General features: G+C 55.2%; 1 protein-coding gene across 1 annotated transcript; it reads left to right on the top strand.

Annotated features, from left to right (window-relative positions):
* Positions 1 to 236: 236 nt before the first annotated feature.
* EFNB1 (ephrin B1) lies at positions 237 to 12958 on the top strand. Its single transcript, XM_081793721.1, has 5 exons — positions 237 to 1154; positions 9563 to 9840; positions 10598 to 10690; positions 10872 to 11000; positions 11136 to 12958. Exons 1-5 carry the CDS (start codon positions 1027 to 1029, stop codon positions 11546 to 11548), a joined length of 1041 nt encoding a protein of 346 aa, XP_081649847.1. The 5' UTR covers positions 237 to 1026; the 3' UTR covers positions 11549 to 12958.
* Positions 12959 to 13346: the final 388 nt, after the last annotated feature.

Below are 13346 nucleotides of genomic sequence, written 5' to 3'. Positions count from 1 at the left end.
CCTTGAGGAGCTCCAACTTCCCACGGGCTGCGCGCTCTGGGAACGGGACTATACCAGACCCACCCCTAACCGCAGGAGCCACACTCTGAGATTGGTGCCATCGCGAGCACGGCGTCCTTAAGAGCTCCCAGAAGCCCCGCCCCCTTCCTGTTCTGGGGGCGTGGTACGGGACGAGGACCCCCGAGACGGAGCTTACTATTGGCTAAGAGGAGTAGGGTTGGCCTTGCGTTCGCCTGAGCAGGGGAGTAGACAGCTCAGCGGCAGCCGAAGGGAGTCTATGCGCGCTGGACAGCAGTGGGAGTTGTGTGAGGCTCGCACTGGCCGCAGACCTTCGGGCGCAATCTCCGGGGAGCTAGGAGTCGGCGAAGGGGCTGCGGGGCTACCCGGCGGAGGCTTCCGAATAGAAAACTGATGGAACTGGCTCGCTCGACTGCGTCTTCCCGCTCTTCTAAGTACACTGAACGGGGGCCCCACTGAAGTAGAAGCTGTCGGGGGGCGCGAAGCCCAGAGTCCCAGTGTGGCCTGGAGGAACAGAGACCGTGCCAGGGCGACCCAGCCGGGAGCCCCCGGATTGAGCTCGTGTTGTGGGGAGACTCCCATTTCTTCCGAGGGGCGTCGATCCCGAGACGGTCGAGGCGTCGGGGCGGCCACCGAGTCTTCAGTGGGGAGACCCAGTCAGGGAGAGGGCGCGCAGTCTCGAACAGTCTCCGGGAGCCGAGCGGAATCGGGCCAGATCACCCGGGGGCGCAGAGCCCCCGTCGCCCCTCGTGCGGCGGAGAGACCAAGGGAACGAGCCATCGGAGGCTGCGGCCCATGCCCAGGTTGGGGACAGCTGCCCAGTGAGTCCTCCTGGCCCGCCGGGCGGAGAAGAGCGACACCGAAGCCGGCGGGAGGGGAGCACTTCAAGGCCGGCGACTGCGGAGGATGGGCGCCTGAGCGGTTCAGAGCGCAGCGCAGCACGGGAAGGCGAGGCCAGTTTGCTGAGGAGGCGCCAGGGAATCCCAAGTGCAGCCTGCACCCGGGAAGATGGCCCGGCCTGGGCAGCGTTGGCTCGGCAAGTGGCTTGTGGCGATGGTCGTGTTGGCACTGTGCCGGCTTGCCACGCCGTTGGCCAAGAACCTGGAGCCCGTGTCCTGGAGCTCCCTCAACCCCAAGTAAGTAACTTATTGGCTCTGATCCCTGGGGGTGGGAGGCACTCCTACAGGGTGAGGCCACGCGCCTCCGAGTGCGTGTGGGGAGGTGTTCCGAGGAAGAGCGGTACCCCATTTTGTATCTGTCGTTTTCGTGTGTGTTTTCCTGCGGGCGGGCGGAGCAGGGTGCGGCGGGGTGGGGTGGGGGCACTCGGCTGGGTTGTGACCCTTTGGCTTCCCCGCCTTCTCCTCCGCACGTCCCGGATCAAGTCGGGATGGTGGCGCCAGGCGGAGCTGGGAGTCCCGGCGCTCGAGGGCGCACCCGAGAGCTGGGTGGGGGAGAGAACGCATTACCCTATGGGGCCCTTGGGAACGTGACGGTTTTCGCCGAGAGCCGCTCGAGGGGCTAGCGTGACCTGGGTGGGGGCGAGGCCAGAACACAGGTTCCTCGTTTGTTTAGCTGTGAAAGGACCACAGCGCGGGACACCGCGCTTGGGGTGGGTGGCAGCGCCTGTATCCCCATTCGGGCTTCTCCCATTTTCATTTCTCTTTCTTCCCTGTTTGCCTCTCTAGCTTTCCGCTTTGCCGTCTCTTCTAGCCCCTCTTTTCTCCCTGCCGGGCCGTGGAAGGGCGGGCGCAGCTCCCAGGCTCACAAAGGCGGCGGTTGGAGAGGGGCGGAGTGGGAGAGGTATCTGGGAGGGGGTGGTTTCGATCCAGCGCCTGTCGGGGGTCTAATGGAGCCGGTGGCAGAGCTTCGAGAGCCGGCCCAGGCAGAGAGTGGCGTCCGAGCTGGCGAGGGAGGTGGTTGGGGGGTCGAAGGATTCCTGCTCAAGCGAATCCCGTTGGCCCCCCACCCTATGTCTCTCAGATTGGGAAGCTATGCTTAGCTTTTCCCAAGGGGTTAGCGAGGTAGCTATGTAGAGAAGATCCTTTCTTTTCTTCCTCCTCCTTCCCCCTTCACAGTTCCCCCTACCCCAAACAACACACACACCTTTTAGGGCGGTGGCTCAGTGGTTTCTGGGCTGTTAGTGAAGAGTCGCTGGGGCTGTGTGGTGACCTCTGGACCTTTTACTCTTCTGGCATTCAGTACTGGGGTTGAAATCCAGGGTCAAGATTGCTCTTCCTGTTTTGTGGAGATCCTGGCAATGTGCAGACACCTCTACTTAGTGGGAAACTGGGGGGCTTTGGCCTGCCCTCTATGCTCTCTGATGTTTGTATCCGGAATCCCTGTCCACTCTCATGGGCTCCCCACTAACTTCCCCGGGCTCCTGCCTCCCTTGGCCTCTTAGGTTCCAGGGACAGTGTGTCTCTTAGCCCTGGAGTGGAAGAAATCAGCTTCTCTAGTTCTATTCTCTTTGGGTTAAGGCAGAGTCCTATTTACTGGTTTGTGGGATGGTTAAAACAAGGTCAGTTGAGGGTTTGGGAAAGAGAACAAGGTACAAGGAAAGGGATTGACAAGAATTTCTCCCCCACCCAGAAGCCAACCTGGGTGCAGAGCTCTCCTAACAGCAGGGATTCAAGATAGTCTGGGGACCCCTGAGCTAAGCAGGGGAAAGGTTCTGAAGAGCCCAGTTCCCTCATGTAAGGGTGGAGGCTGGAAATGCTCTCTCTTGAACCAGGATAGCTGAAATCGCCTGGGGTAGCCCATTATAGGGGCTCATGGGAGTGACCTAATTGCTCTCTCGGGGTCTCTAACCAGAGATAGCATGCAGCTCCACAGCTGGAAAGGAGCCCTCCTGCAGAGTTGGGGGGGGAGCTGGGAGAAACAAGATCTCTCTGAGCTTCTCCGTTTTTGTGTTCTGAGCCTTTAGTTCTCTGGACCAGTTTATAGGTTTTTGAGTTCTGCCCACGCCACCATCCACTTCAAGCTGAGGGCAGGCATCCTTGAGGGGGCGGTAAGGTGGGGGGGTGGCTGAGGACTCAGTAGGACCTGCACAAATTCTATCCCATAATTGAACAGATCCTGAGAATGGTGGGGGACTGATCTTGGCGCCCCTGCACACACACACACTCCCAGTTCCATCTATGCCCAAGGGTCTGTGTGTGTTGGCACATGGGGGATGGGCAGGAGGACAGGAGGGAGGCACTGCCCTCAGCTCCACTCAAGCTCTGGGGGCTGCCTCTGCCACCGCGTCCAACCCTCAGGCTGCCACAGCCTTTCAACTAAACAGTCTTTCTCTGTCTGTCTCTCCCTCTTTGCCTCCGAGTTCTCCCTCTTAGGTCTGTGTCTGGTTTGCCCTCTCACACCCTCTGTGAGCTGTGCTCACCTCCCCTCTCCAGCTAGGTTCGCCTGCTCTCCCTCTTTCTCACACTCCCTCTCACTCTTAGTCACTCTCTGCCTCTTTTTCTCAAGTCCTTTTGTTTCTCGAACATGCCCGTGCTCTCCCTCACAGGCTCATTTTCTCTCTTCCCTCCCCTCTTCCTCCCTGCTTTTGGTCTCTTTACTCAGCCTTGTCAGGAGCTGGCACCCCCACCCCACCCCTCAAATCTCCCAGTGCCTATAAACCTTGCTTAATTGCTTCCTTCTTGGGAAAAAAATCAAAATAAAGAAGTGATGGGGCTGGGGGTATGTTTCCAGGTTCCAGGGTGCGTGTAGCCCCAGTCCTGACTGGAAGAGGGGAGCTGGAAGGGCCGGCTTAAGACTTCCAGCTTCTTTCCCAAATCCGTGCTGGGGTCTTTGAATGGGTGGCATTAGCTTCTGCCTCTTCGGCCCCTCCTGTCAGATTACCCAGATGAACACAGGTTGGGGAAGCAGGTTTAGTCCCACTAGAGGTTGGGAGAAACCAGAATGAATGCATGTGCTTGGGTGGGTTGGGGGCTGTGATGGAAGGTCCCAGAGCAGCCCCCTCCCCCAGCTTCTTCCCCTGAGAGCTTGGGGCAGCCGGTAGGCCTCACACTTGAGTCCTCAGCCAAGTCCAGCTGCTGCAGTTCAGTCTCTCAGTCCCATTCTGACCCCTTCCTGCCTCCCACTCAGGTTCCCCCACCTCCAGGGAGTGGGAATGTGCCTGAGATCACATTACACCTTCCCTATAAGGGGTTGGGGGTGGGGGGTTCAGCTTGGTGTCCAGGACCCTTGACTCCATCCAACATGGGTGGGGGCAGCTGCAGACCCTAACCCAGGCTTGCCTGCCACAAGCCAAAGTGTTGGCCCCAGCCCCCTCACAGCTGTTCCAGCTCACAGTCCTGGGGAGGCCAGCTCAGGGGGCCCCTTTCCAGGGTGGCTGACCTCTCCTACTCTGTGGCTGATTGGCCACAGGTGGGGGCCTGAGAGTGATGGGAACCCAGCAGCTCCTAAAGTTTCCTGTTCCCCTTCCTCCCCACCCCCACCCCAGGCAGCCAGGCCAGGGCAAGAAGGGCCTGTGAGGCTGGGGTGCAGGCTAAATTGAGGGTTCCCTGTATCCCCTCAGGTTCTTTGTTGCCTCATCAGCTCAGGTGAATGGGGACGGCCAGGCCCTGGATACTACTCTTTTCTGGGGTTTGGACTGTGGAGGAGGTGGGCCAGCCAGGAGGCAGCTTATTGCCATGAGAACACCAGGTTTGGGGGAGGGTACACTCCATGATTATCAGGGGAGCTGTGGTGGGATGCTTACCAGCCACATTCTGGGTTCCTTGCCTTGTGTACCATAACCCACTCCTCCTGGGTGTGTTTTCATAGTGGTCATTTGGGGTGGGGGTGCTAGCAGCCAGGAACATAAGCCGTAAATGGTAATGTGCTTGGCAATGCTAACTAACAGGCAGCACCTTGCTACTTACAAAGCATCCTCATATGTAAATATTATTGGTTGTTCCCAACCGCCCTGGGAAGTAGGAATTGTCCCCATTTCCAGATGAGAAGGCATATGCCTGGAACAGGGAAATGAATTGTCTGAACTCAGTCTGCTTATAGTGGGTAGAGCTTGCTGTATGCCATTCTTTCCATGCCATCCTGCTATACCTTGGAATCTAGGAGAGATAGGAATTCAACGTGGGGTTTGGAAAGAGGTGCCATCTCCCTGCCCCTCTTACTTCACAGATGTGCGTGCATCTGTCCTCATGACTCAGGCCCTGCCTGCATCAGATGAGCAGTGCTCTGGCTTCCTCATTTGATTTTGCTAGGTCTACCAGCAGCCTTGCTTGGGTGACCTGAACTAGAGGCAGCCAACTCACTGCCTGGCACTCTCCCTCCTGAGTGCTGAATCTCACCTTTGGTTCCTCTCTGGGCCAGGAATCTCACTTCCTCTCAGGGATCCCCTAGAAAGCAGACAGGGAAGGGCGTGTTAAGCCCCCAATGGGCCCTAGTGTTAGCCTGGTGGGGCAGAGGGGAGAGCGTAGTCCCATGTAGGTGGGGAGGGTGACCCTCTGGGACTCTCCTGGCTTCCCTACCTCCGACAGTGCTGCTTGTGTGCCAGGACCCAGCTGCTGTTCCTGCCCACCCACGCCTGGGCGGGCACTGCTGGGACATGCCAGGCCGGCTCCTGCTGCCTTGGGGGCTGGGTGGAGCTGGGGGAATGAAAGAGGAGCCTTTAATTTGGGGGCTCCCCACCCTTGCTGGGATGAGAGCAGACTTGAGCTCTGGCTTGGGGTCTGTCCTCTGCTAGTCCTGCCACTCTGTGGATGCAGGCATAGTGGTGCTGGGGTCACCAAATCAAAGCTGTGTCTAGAGTCTTAACCAGACTTGCACTAGCATGGCCAGGGACCACGCTCTCCCAATCTCTGACCACAGGTTCCTAGAGCCTGTGGGAAGGGTGAGAGAGAAGAAAATGTAGACGTGGTGGAACATGGGCACCTTTCTGGGCATGACACCCACATCTGCAAGCTAGCCCCACTGTAGACTGTATGTGTTTGGGTGGAAAGGAGTTCAGCGGGACAAAAGAAACAGGAGGACAGTTGACCTCTGACCAGGCTACTGCCCCAGACTCTTCAGGCTTCTCGAATGGCAGGATTCTGATTAGCAGTCATGGTGGCCCTTCTCAGTTCAGTAGAAAGGCTGAGAAACAAACTTGGGCTAGGGTGGAAGGAAGAAGTAGGCCATAAGACAGGAGCTGGAATGGCCTCCTTCAAATCCCTTTACTCCCTGGGGTGGCTCACTGGGGTCCTGGGGCTATCAGAAGCTAAAGAGGGAAGGCCTGGGGGGGGGGGGGGTTACCATGGCAACCTGCTTCAAGCTTCCTGCTGGGCCTTGTCAATCCCCTTATTTTCCAGAAAAGGGCTTTGTCTAGGGGTGGCCCCAGGCAAGAAAGCTTGGCTTGATAATGGGGGAGTAGTAGTTTTTGAAAAGTGGGGGGTAAAGAGTTTAACTTGGGGACAATCTTTCCTCCAACTCTCTTGCCCCTATTCCTAACCTGATATGTATGAGGAAAGATGGGCAGGGTCCTTCCTATACAGTATGGCTAGTGTTGTAAGCTGACTTCAGGTTTCACTCTCACTGGCCACATGTCCACCTTGGCAAGGTCCCCTTGCCACTTTCCTGGGCTTCTCAAAGGCCAAGAAGCAGTTTCCTGGTGGTACAGAAGATGCTGAAAAGGCACCATTATGGGGGATCAGGGTCAGGAAAGGCAGGTCTCCTCAGGGTCTTCTCCCTTCTGCACTTTAGGAGAAGGTGAGTTTCCCCTCTGCAGCTGCCAGGCAAATTAACTAATGAATATTTATGAAGTCTTCTCTGAGGTTGAGGAGTCTGAGGGTGTTAGGGGCAATAGTCCTCTTTTCTTCCCCTTCCCCCATCCACTATATAGACATCTGCTACCTCAATGTGTCTGGATTCAAGGGATAACCCCAAGTAGCTGGAAGCCCTGTGTTTCGCTTCTGGAGCTCCAGAGCCTGAGTGACCACAGATGTGCTCAGAACCCATAAGACTCCCTGGTGAGGAGGCCAGGTCCAAGTGGTTAGAAAGGTGAGCTGGCCCATACCCCCCATTTGCATGTCCTCTGTGTACCTGCTATTACCTCCATGTAGGGTCTTGTTGAGGTGCAGCTGTACAAGGATTCAGCCAATGTTTCAGGTCTTCTTAGACCCCCTAGGGGTCAACATCCTGGGTGAGGTTAGCCTCCTCTGGTTGCCTTTGAGAACTTCTCTTCAATAGGAATGTTCATCTGATCACTCCCTCCCTCCCATGAGGAGCCTGGACTCTGTGGGTCTTAAAGGTTCCTCTGGTGCTAAGAAGTTAGAAGTTGTCTAACCCTGCTGTCTGGATGGAACCAGTGTGAGGATTGGAAAACGAAAAATGCCTTGGGAGTTATAGAGGATCTGGTGAAACTTCTCAGCCTTTTGTGGTTAATGGGGTGAGGATGTTTCCTCTCAAATGTTTGTATGGGCCTTCATCCCATGCCCACCTCCTTTCTGGCCCTCTGGAGTGCAGTAAAGCTAGATACTAAGGGAAGGACCTTCTCATTGTGGTTTTTACCGACCTGTACAGCAAAATGGCATGTCCCAGCTTGTTGAAGCCTCCTTTAACATTGAGGGAGGGCTGTCTTTCTTCATCTACTTGGTCTAGACTCACCTCCTGGGATATCATTTCCCTCCCTTGAGTGAGGGCACTGTGCGACTAGGCACTCATACCTTGTGCTCCCCACTGTGGTATGGGCCTCCAGGAAGTGGAGTCATGCTTTTCCACTGTGAGCTTTGTTCTGTTGAAGCACTGCTTTCAACCCTTCATTGTCCTTACTAGAAAGTCTGTCTCCAGTGGGATGAACCCCACACTGCTTGTTGTGACCCTCAAGGCCTTTTACCCTGGCCCCAGCTGAGCTTATTGGCCTCCTCTTCTGCTTCTCTCTACAAGTTGTGGGGCCAATCACTGGCCTGGGGTTTGTGTCCCAGCCACTCTTGTCCACTCTTGCTCTGTGTTAACTTCTAATTCCTTACCCAGGACCCACTTTCATTCTGCTACTTCTGAGGAACCATCTTAGACCCACATAACCTACAGATAGCCTTGTCCTGTCTATTGCCAAAGCATGGACCATTTTTACTTTTCTGACCTACAGCAGACAGTAAAATCCTTGAGGATGGAGCCATAACTCCTCTTTCTATTCCCCCTCACCTGCCGAAAAAACCGCAAGACTGGTCTCATAGGTACTTGCTGTTAATCTGGCCTCCTGCCTCTTGGCAAACTAGACTGTTTCTAAGCAGGAGTCAAACACGTTGAGTGCCTACTGTGTGCTAGGCACTCTGCATGCACCATTGCATCCCCTCCACAATCCCAGGAGGGTAGGGCTCTTACCTTTGCCAGTTTATAAGTGAGGAAATGGAAACCCAGGGAGATCAGGTAGCTCATCCAAGGTTGCAGAGCTCAGAAGGGCCATGTCTGTCTGATTCCAAAGTCTGTCTGCTTCTTCCTTGCTACATACTATTGCCTTGTTTCCAGCTCCAGCCTGCCCAGGCTCAGAAATGGCCAAGATAGCACCACCATTTTGCTGTGTGCTTAGGCTAGGACACTGATATGAATAGATGGCCCTGGGCAGCTGCTCTCTCCCTGCTATTCCCTGTGCCTGGCCTTCAGGATTAGAAGAGGAACCTGGCTCAGAAGAAATTTGTCCATCTCCCTCAGGATCTGGAACAGAGGCAGTGTGGAGATGGGTAGTTTAGAACACAGATGTGTGAAGTTCCTGGGGCCCTATCTTACATAATCTGTTGTCCCTGCTTGGGCCCCTTCTCCCCTCCCTCTGTTCTTTTAGGACTGAGACTGGTCAAGTTTGGGGACTCACATTCTTGCATTATGGGAGTTGAATCAGTCCCCTATAAGACACTGGGCTGTGGGAGTGGGAGGTGGTGAGAGCTATGTGGAATTGCTCCTGGCCAGAGACTATGCCCATCACTCTTGGTTCCAGGTGATGCCTATTCATATCTCCTCATCATGCCCAAGATTAGCAAAGATGTCAGAGAAGGTATGGGTCCCAGATAGGTTGAGCTCCCCCAGTTGTTTTCTGGGAGCTGCAGGGGTGGTGGCTAAGGCATGTGTGGGCTTGTGTGTGGGCTTGTTTGTGTGTGTGTGTGTGTGTGTGTGTGTGTACGCGTGCACGTGCACAACATGTTTGTGTGCACACACATGCATGTGTGGTAGGGAGATGGTAGCAGTGGCTCTGAAGGAATGTATGTGATGGGGCCGGGAAGAGGACAGGGCTGCCACCTCCAGGCAGCCCAAGCCTCACACCATTGGCCACATCAGCCCCCTGCGGAAATGCCACATTAGGACAAAGGGCTCCCCCAGCTACGCAGTGCCCCACCCTACCAAGCAGTCAAAGCCTGGCAGCCTTGCCCATGGGCCACCCCTTCCACACCCTGCTGGCAGTGTGATTCTCTCTCTGCACCCCCAGCCTAAGGATGGAGGGAGGACAGAATGCCTATTCTTGCCATCTCCACCCAGTAGGCTCAGCCTGGCCCCTCATTGTTTGTGCCCTTGATTCTGGAGATGGTCCGGGACCCCTGACCATGAGGCTGACCATCTCTTCCCTTCTGGGCAGGTTCCTGAGTGGGAAGGGCCTGGTGATCTACCCAAAGATTGGAGACAAGCTGGACATCATCTGCCCCCGAGCAGAAGCAGGGCGGCCCTACGAGTACTACAAGCTGTACCTGGTGCGGCCTGAGCAGGCAGCTGCTTGCAGCACTGTGCTTGACCCCAACGTGCTGGTCACCTGCAATAGGCCAGAGCAGGAAATCCGCTTCACCATTAAGTTCCAGGAGTTCAGCCCCAACTACATGGGCCTGGAGTTTAAGAAGCACCATGATTACTACATTACCTGTGAGTCTCTTCCCGTCATATGGTTCTCTCTTATCTAGGAGCTTTCTAAGTAGTACAGTGAGATAGCACACAGGCCACCTTGATCTGGGTTCCCTCTGAAGACTGGCATGCTCTCCTTCCAGCCTGGCCTTGGAATTCTGGCCCTAACATTCACCAAGAGGATGGCTGCCAGCTCACCTTGGCTCTAGCAGTTGGCTGGGAGAGGGCTCCACTTTGTGGTGCTCTCTCTTATTTCTTTGGCCTACCTAAGATATAATCTTGGGAGTGACAGAGTTGGAAGAACCCTTTGGGATCAGCTGGCTGTCCGGACTTTCTCTTCATGGGAAACTGGCCCCAAGAAGTGAAGGAGCTTCCTGCCCTGATATGATATCACTCATGGAGTTAGGGGCAGGATTAGGACTCTAACCCAGTTCACCTGACTGGATTCCTTCTAGTCTGTATAGAAGCCTCCCTCATGATTCCAGTTCTGACTGTTTTGCCTCTGAGTGAGATCACACAATGAGAAGATACTGAGAAAGAAGGCTAAGCCCTGGTCATGTTAAAGGAGCAGCACCCTTGGGGGAAGGCCTAGTTTCTGATGTGGCCTGAGCTGGGCCAGCTACTCTGTTCCCAGTGAGAGGGAGATAAGTAGAAAGGTTCACTGCTTGCCACTCCCCAATTCCCAGTTCTGTTCTCATGGGCTAAGACAACACTAGGATTTCTAGGTAATGAGGGCAGACCTTCCTTTCCCCCTGACTTCTCTGGCCTCTTGCTACAGCTACATCCAATGGGAGTTTGGAGGGACTGGAAAACCGGGAGGGAGGTGTGTGCCGTACACGCACCATGAAGATCGTCATGAAGGTTGGGCAAGGTGAGTGCCCAGTCATAACAGATGTCTCTGTCTGGGTATGGATGTGTTTGGGAGTAGGGGAGGGGCAATGGGGTTAGAGTATCTGAGGTCTGATATACAGACCATTGTTGGCCCATGCTAGATGATTGAGGCATGTATGCTAGTGGGGTCCCCCATCAACCTGTGCTCTCCACACTCCCAGACCCCAATGCTGTGACACCTGAGCAGCTGACCACCAACCGGCCGAGCAAGGAGGCAGATAACACTATCAAGATGGCCACACAGGCCCCCAGCGGTCGGGGCTCCCTGGGTGACTCTGATGGCAAGCATGGTGAGTGTATAGGTGTCTCCCAAAGGGCAGAACCCATTGCTTAGCTACATTTTCAGGCCCTGTCTCTGAAGTGAGGCAGAACAGGGCCTTGGGACCCCTGGCTGACCATTTCTCCCCTCCCTTCTCCTTCCTCAGAGACTGTGAACCAGGAAGAGAAGAGTGGCCCAGGTGCAAGTGGAGGTGGCAGTGGGGACCCTGACAGCTTCTTCAACTCCAAGGTGGCATTGTTTGCAGCCGTTGGTGCTGGTTGCGTCATCTTCCTGCTCATCATCATCTTCCTGACAGTTCTGCTACTAAAGCTGCGCAAGCGGCATCGCAAGCACACCCAACAGCGGGCACCCGCCCTCTCACTCAGTACCCTGGCCAGTCCCAAGGGGGGCAGTGGCACGGCGGGCACTGAGCCCAGTGACATCATCATCCCCTTACGGACTACAGAGAACAACTATTGCCCCCACTATGAGAAGGTGAGTGGGGACTACGGGCACCCCGTCTACATCGTCCAGGAGATGCCACCCCAGAGCCCAGCGAACATCTACTACAAGGTCTGAGAGCCCAGTGCAGCCTCGGGCCCTGAGGGACAGTCGGCCAGGACTGCACCTCTCCTTTCTCCCCCACACTCCCTCCCCTTACCAGCTGTGCCCACCTTTGTATTTAGTTTTGTAGTTTCTTGGCTTTTATAATCCCCCTTTTGCCCTGCCCCCTGGGCTTCGGAGGGGGGTGCTTTTGCCCCCAGCCACCATGCTCTTGTGCCTTCCCCCTCTGGCCAGGCCTCTGGGCTCTGCAGGGGCACCCCTTCTTGGAGGGCAGGGTTGGACGCTGATGGACAGCAGGCAGGAAGATGCCCCCCTGGCCCTGCCCCCCCCCACCCCCTTTCCCCCTTCCCAGGACTGTTTGTCCGCTATCATCACTGTTTTTAATGTTTTTGTGTTCATTTTTTAGCTGTCAACTCATTTGCATCTGTTTTTTAAAGAAAATGGAAAAGGCAGTCCCTCCTTAGGCTTTCTGAGCCAGACCCAGCTCAGTTTAAGGGAACTGGGGCAAGATGTGGCCAGCCAGGAAGCATAGGATGGCATTTCTTTTAATAACTCCTTGGTATTTTGGGGAGGGGTGGCAGGCCAGAGCTCTTCTTGCCCATGAGGGAACATGAGAGTGCCATTGGGCAAAGTGTTTCACTCTGTCCTCCTGACCCTCCTTCTACAAAGCTGATCTTGGCAATGGGGTAGTGGCTGCCACCCTTCCACCAAAAAAAAAAATCTCTTCCTTGTGGGATTCTTGGGCATCTCCTGCCTCCCTCACTCTCACGGTAATTAACGTCTTAATTGGCTGTTGCCTGGGGAACAGGAGAGCTGCTGCAGGCAGATGACCTCATGGGGGTGGAGGGAGGTGAGGTGCCCAGGTGGCTATTTGCCCTGCAGATCTGGGAGTTCCCCCTCCCCCTCCCTGCCCTGTTCTCTCCTCACCTTTGGCATCCTTTGGCCCGGTGGGGAAACAGAGGCCCAGGGCAGAGACCTAAGCGGGTATAAGGCCCAGGTGGCCTGCTCCTTTTCTGGGCTCTAGCACAAGTGGGTGCCCCCCTCAACCCAGCTTCCACTGGCTCCTCCAATCTTGGGCTGGGGCCTGGAAAGAGGAAGAAGCTGCCCAGGGCTGGGCCAGCACGCCGTGCACTTTGACCCCGGCTCCTTGCCAGCACGGCTGCTAACAGACTGCCACTTGAGTGCGCCTTGCAGGTGCTCCCAGAGTGGCCATGGAAGGAGCTGGGCCTTACACCATCCACCTCCACACTGCCTCCTGGCCAGCTGCCCACCCCAGTGCCAGGTGGGAGAGGGAGCGGAACAGCCATCCCCTTCCAGGTGGCAGTCGGAAGGGTTTTTTGTTTTTGTTTCTGTTGCCATTTGTGTAAATACTAGTCTTTTTGGAAAAAATAATGTAAAGATGTTTTGTATAAACTCTGAATTATTTTCTTGTTGCTTTTTTCTTAGAAAAAAATGAGAACTAAAGAAAAAAATTAACCACATGGAGAACTGGGTGTAAAATGGTGTCATGATGTTGTGGAATGAAGCGTGAGTGAGTATGTGAGTGTGTGTGTGAATATGTGTGTGTTTGTGTGTGTGTGTGTGAGACAGAGAGATAGAGAGAGACAGAGAGATTCCCTGTGCCCAAACCACTGAAGATCTGGGCAGGTATAAGAAGAGGGTGGCTTTCCTAGTGGAACAAGATGTTTCAATTGTCCTGTGCCTTTCCTCTTCTGCCCACAGGATACTCTGCCCTCTGGTTCTGCTGGAGCCTGTGACAATTTCTCCCTGTCTATCCTGTCACCTCTATGGCATAGGCCGTGAGCATCTGCCC

This window comes from Panthera onca, chromosome X (assembly GCF_046562875.1).
Source record: "Panthera onca isolate mPanOnc1 chromosome X, mPanOnc1 haplotype 2, whole genome shotgun sequence".
In the NCBI taxonomy this organism is placed as follows: Eukaryota; Metazoa; Chordata; class Mammalia; order Carnivora; family Felidae; genus Panthera; species Panthera onca.
This window is presented reverse-complemented; position numbering and strand designations above follow the sequence as displayed.

Bases quoted from the DNA above. Each gene is read 5' to 3' on its own strand.
- EFNB1 (XM_081793721.1), top strand. From the start codon at position 1,027: ATGGCCCGGCCTGGGCAGCGTTGGCTCGGCAAGTGGCTTGTGGCGATG. The intron at 9,841-10,597 runs GTGAGTCTCTTC...CTCTTGCTACAG, and splicing joins CCATGATTACTACATTACCT to CTACATCCAATGGGAGTTTG. The intron at 11,001-11,135 runs GTGAGTGTATAG...CTCCTTCCTCAG, and splicing joins TGACTCTGATGGCAAGCATG to AGACTGTGAACCAGGAAGAG.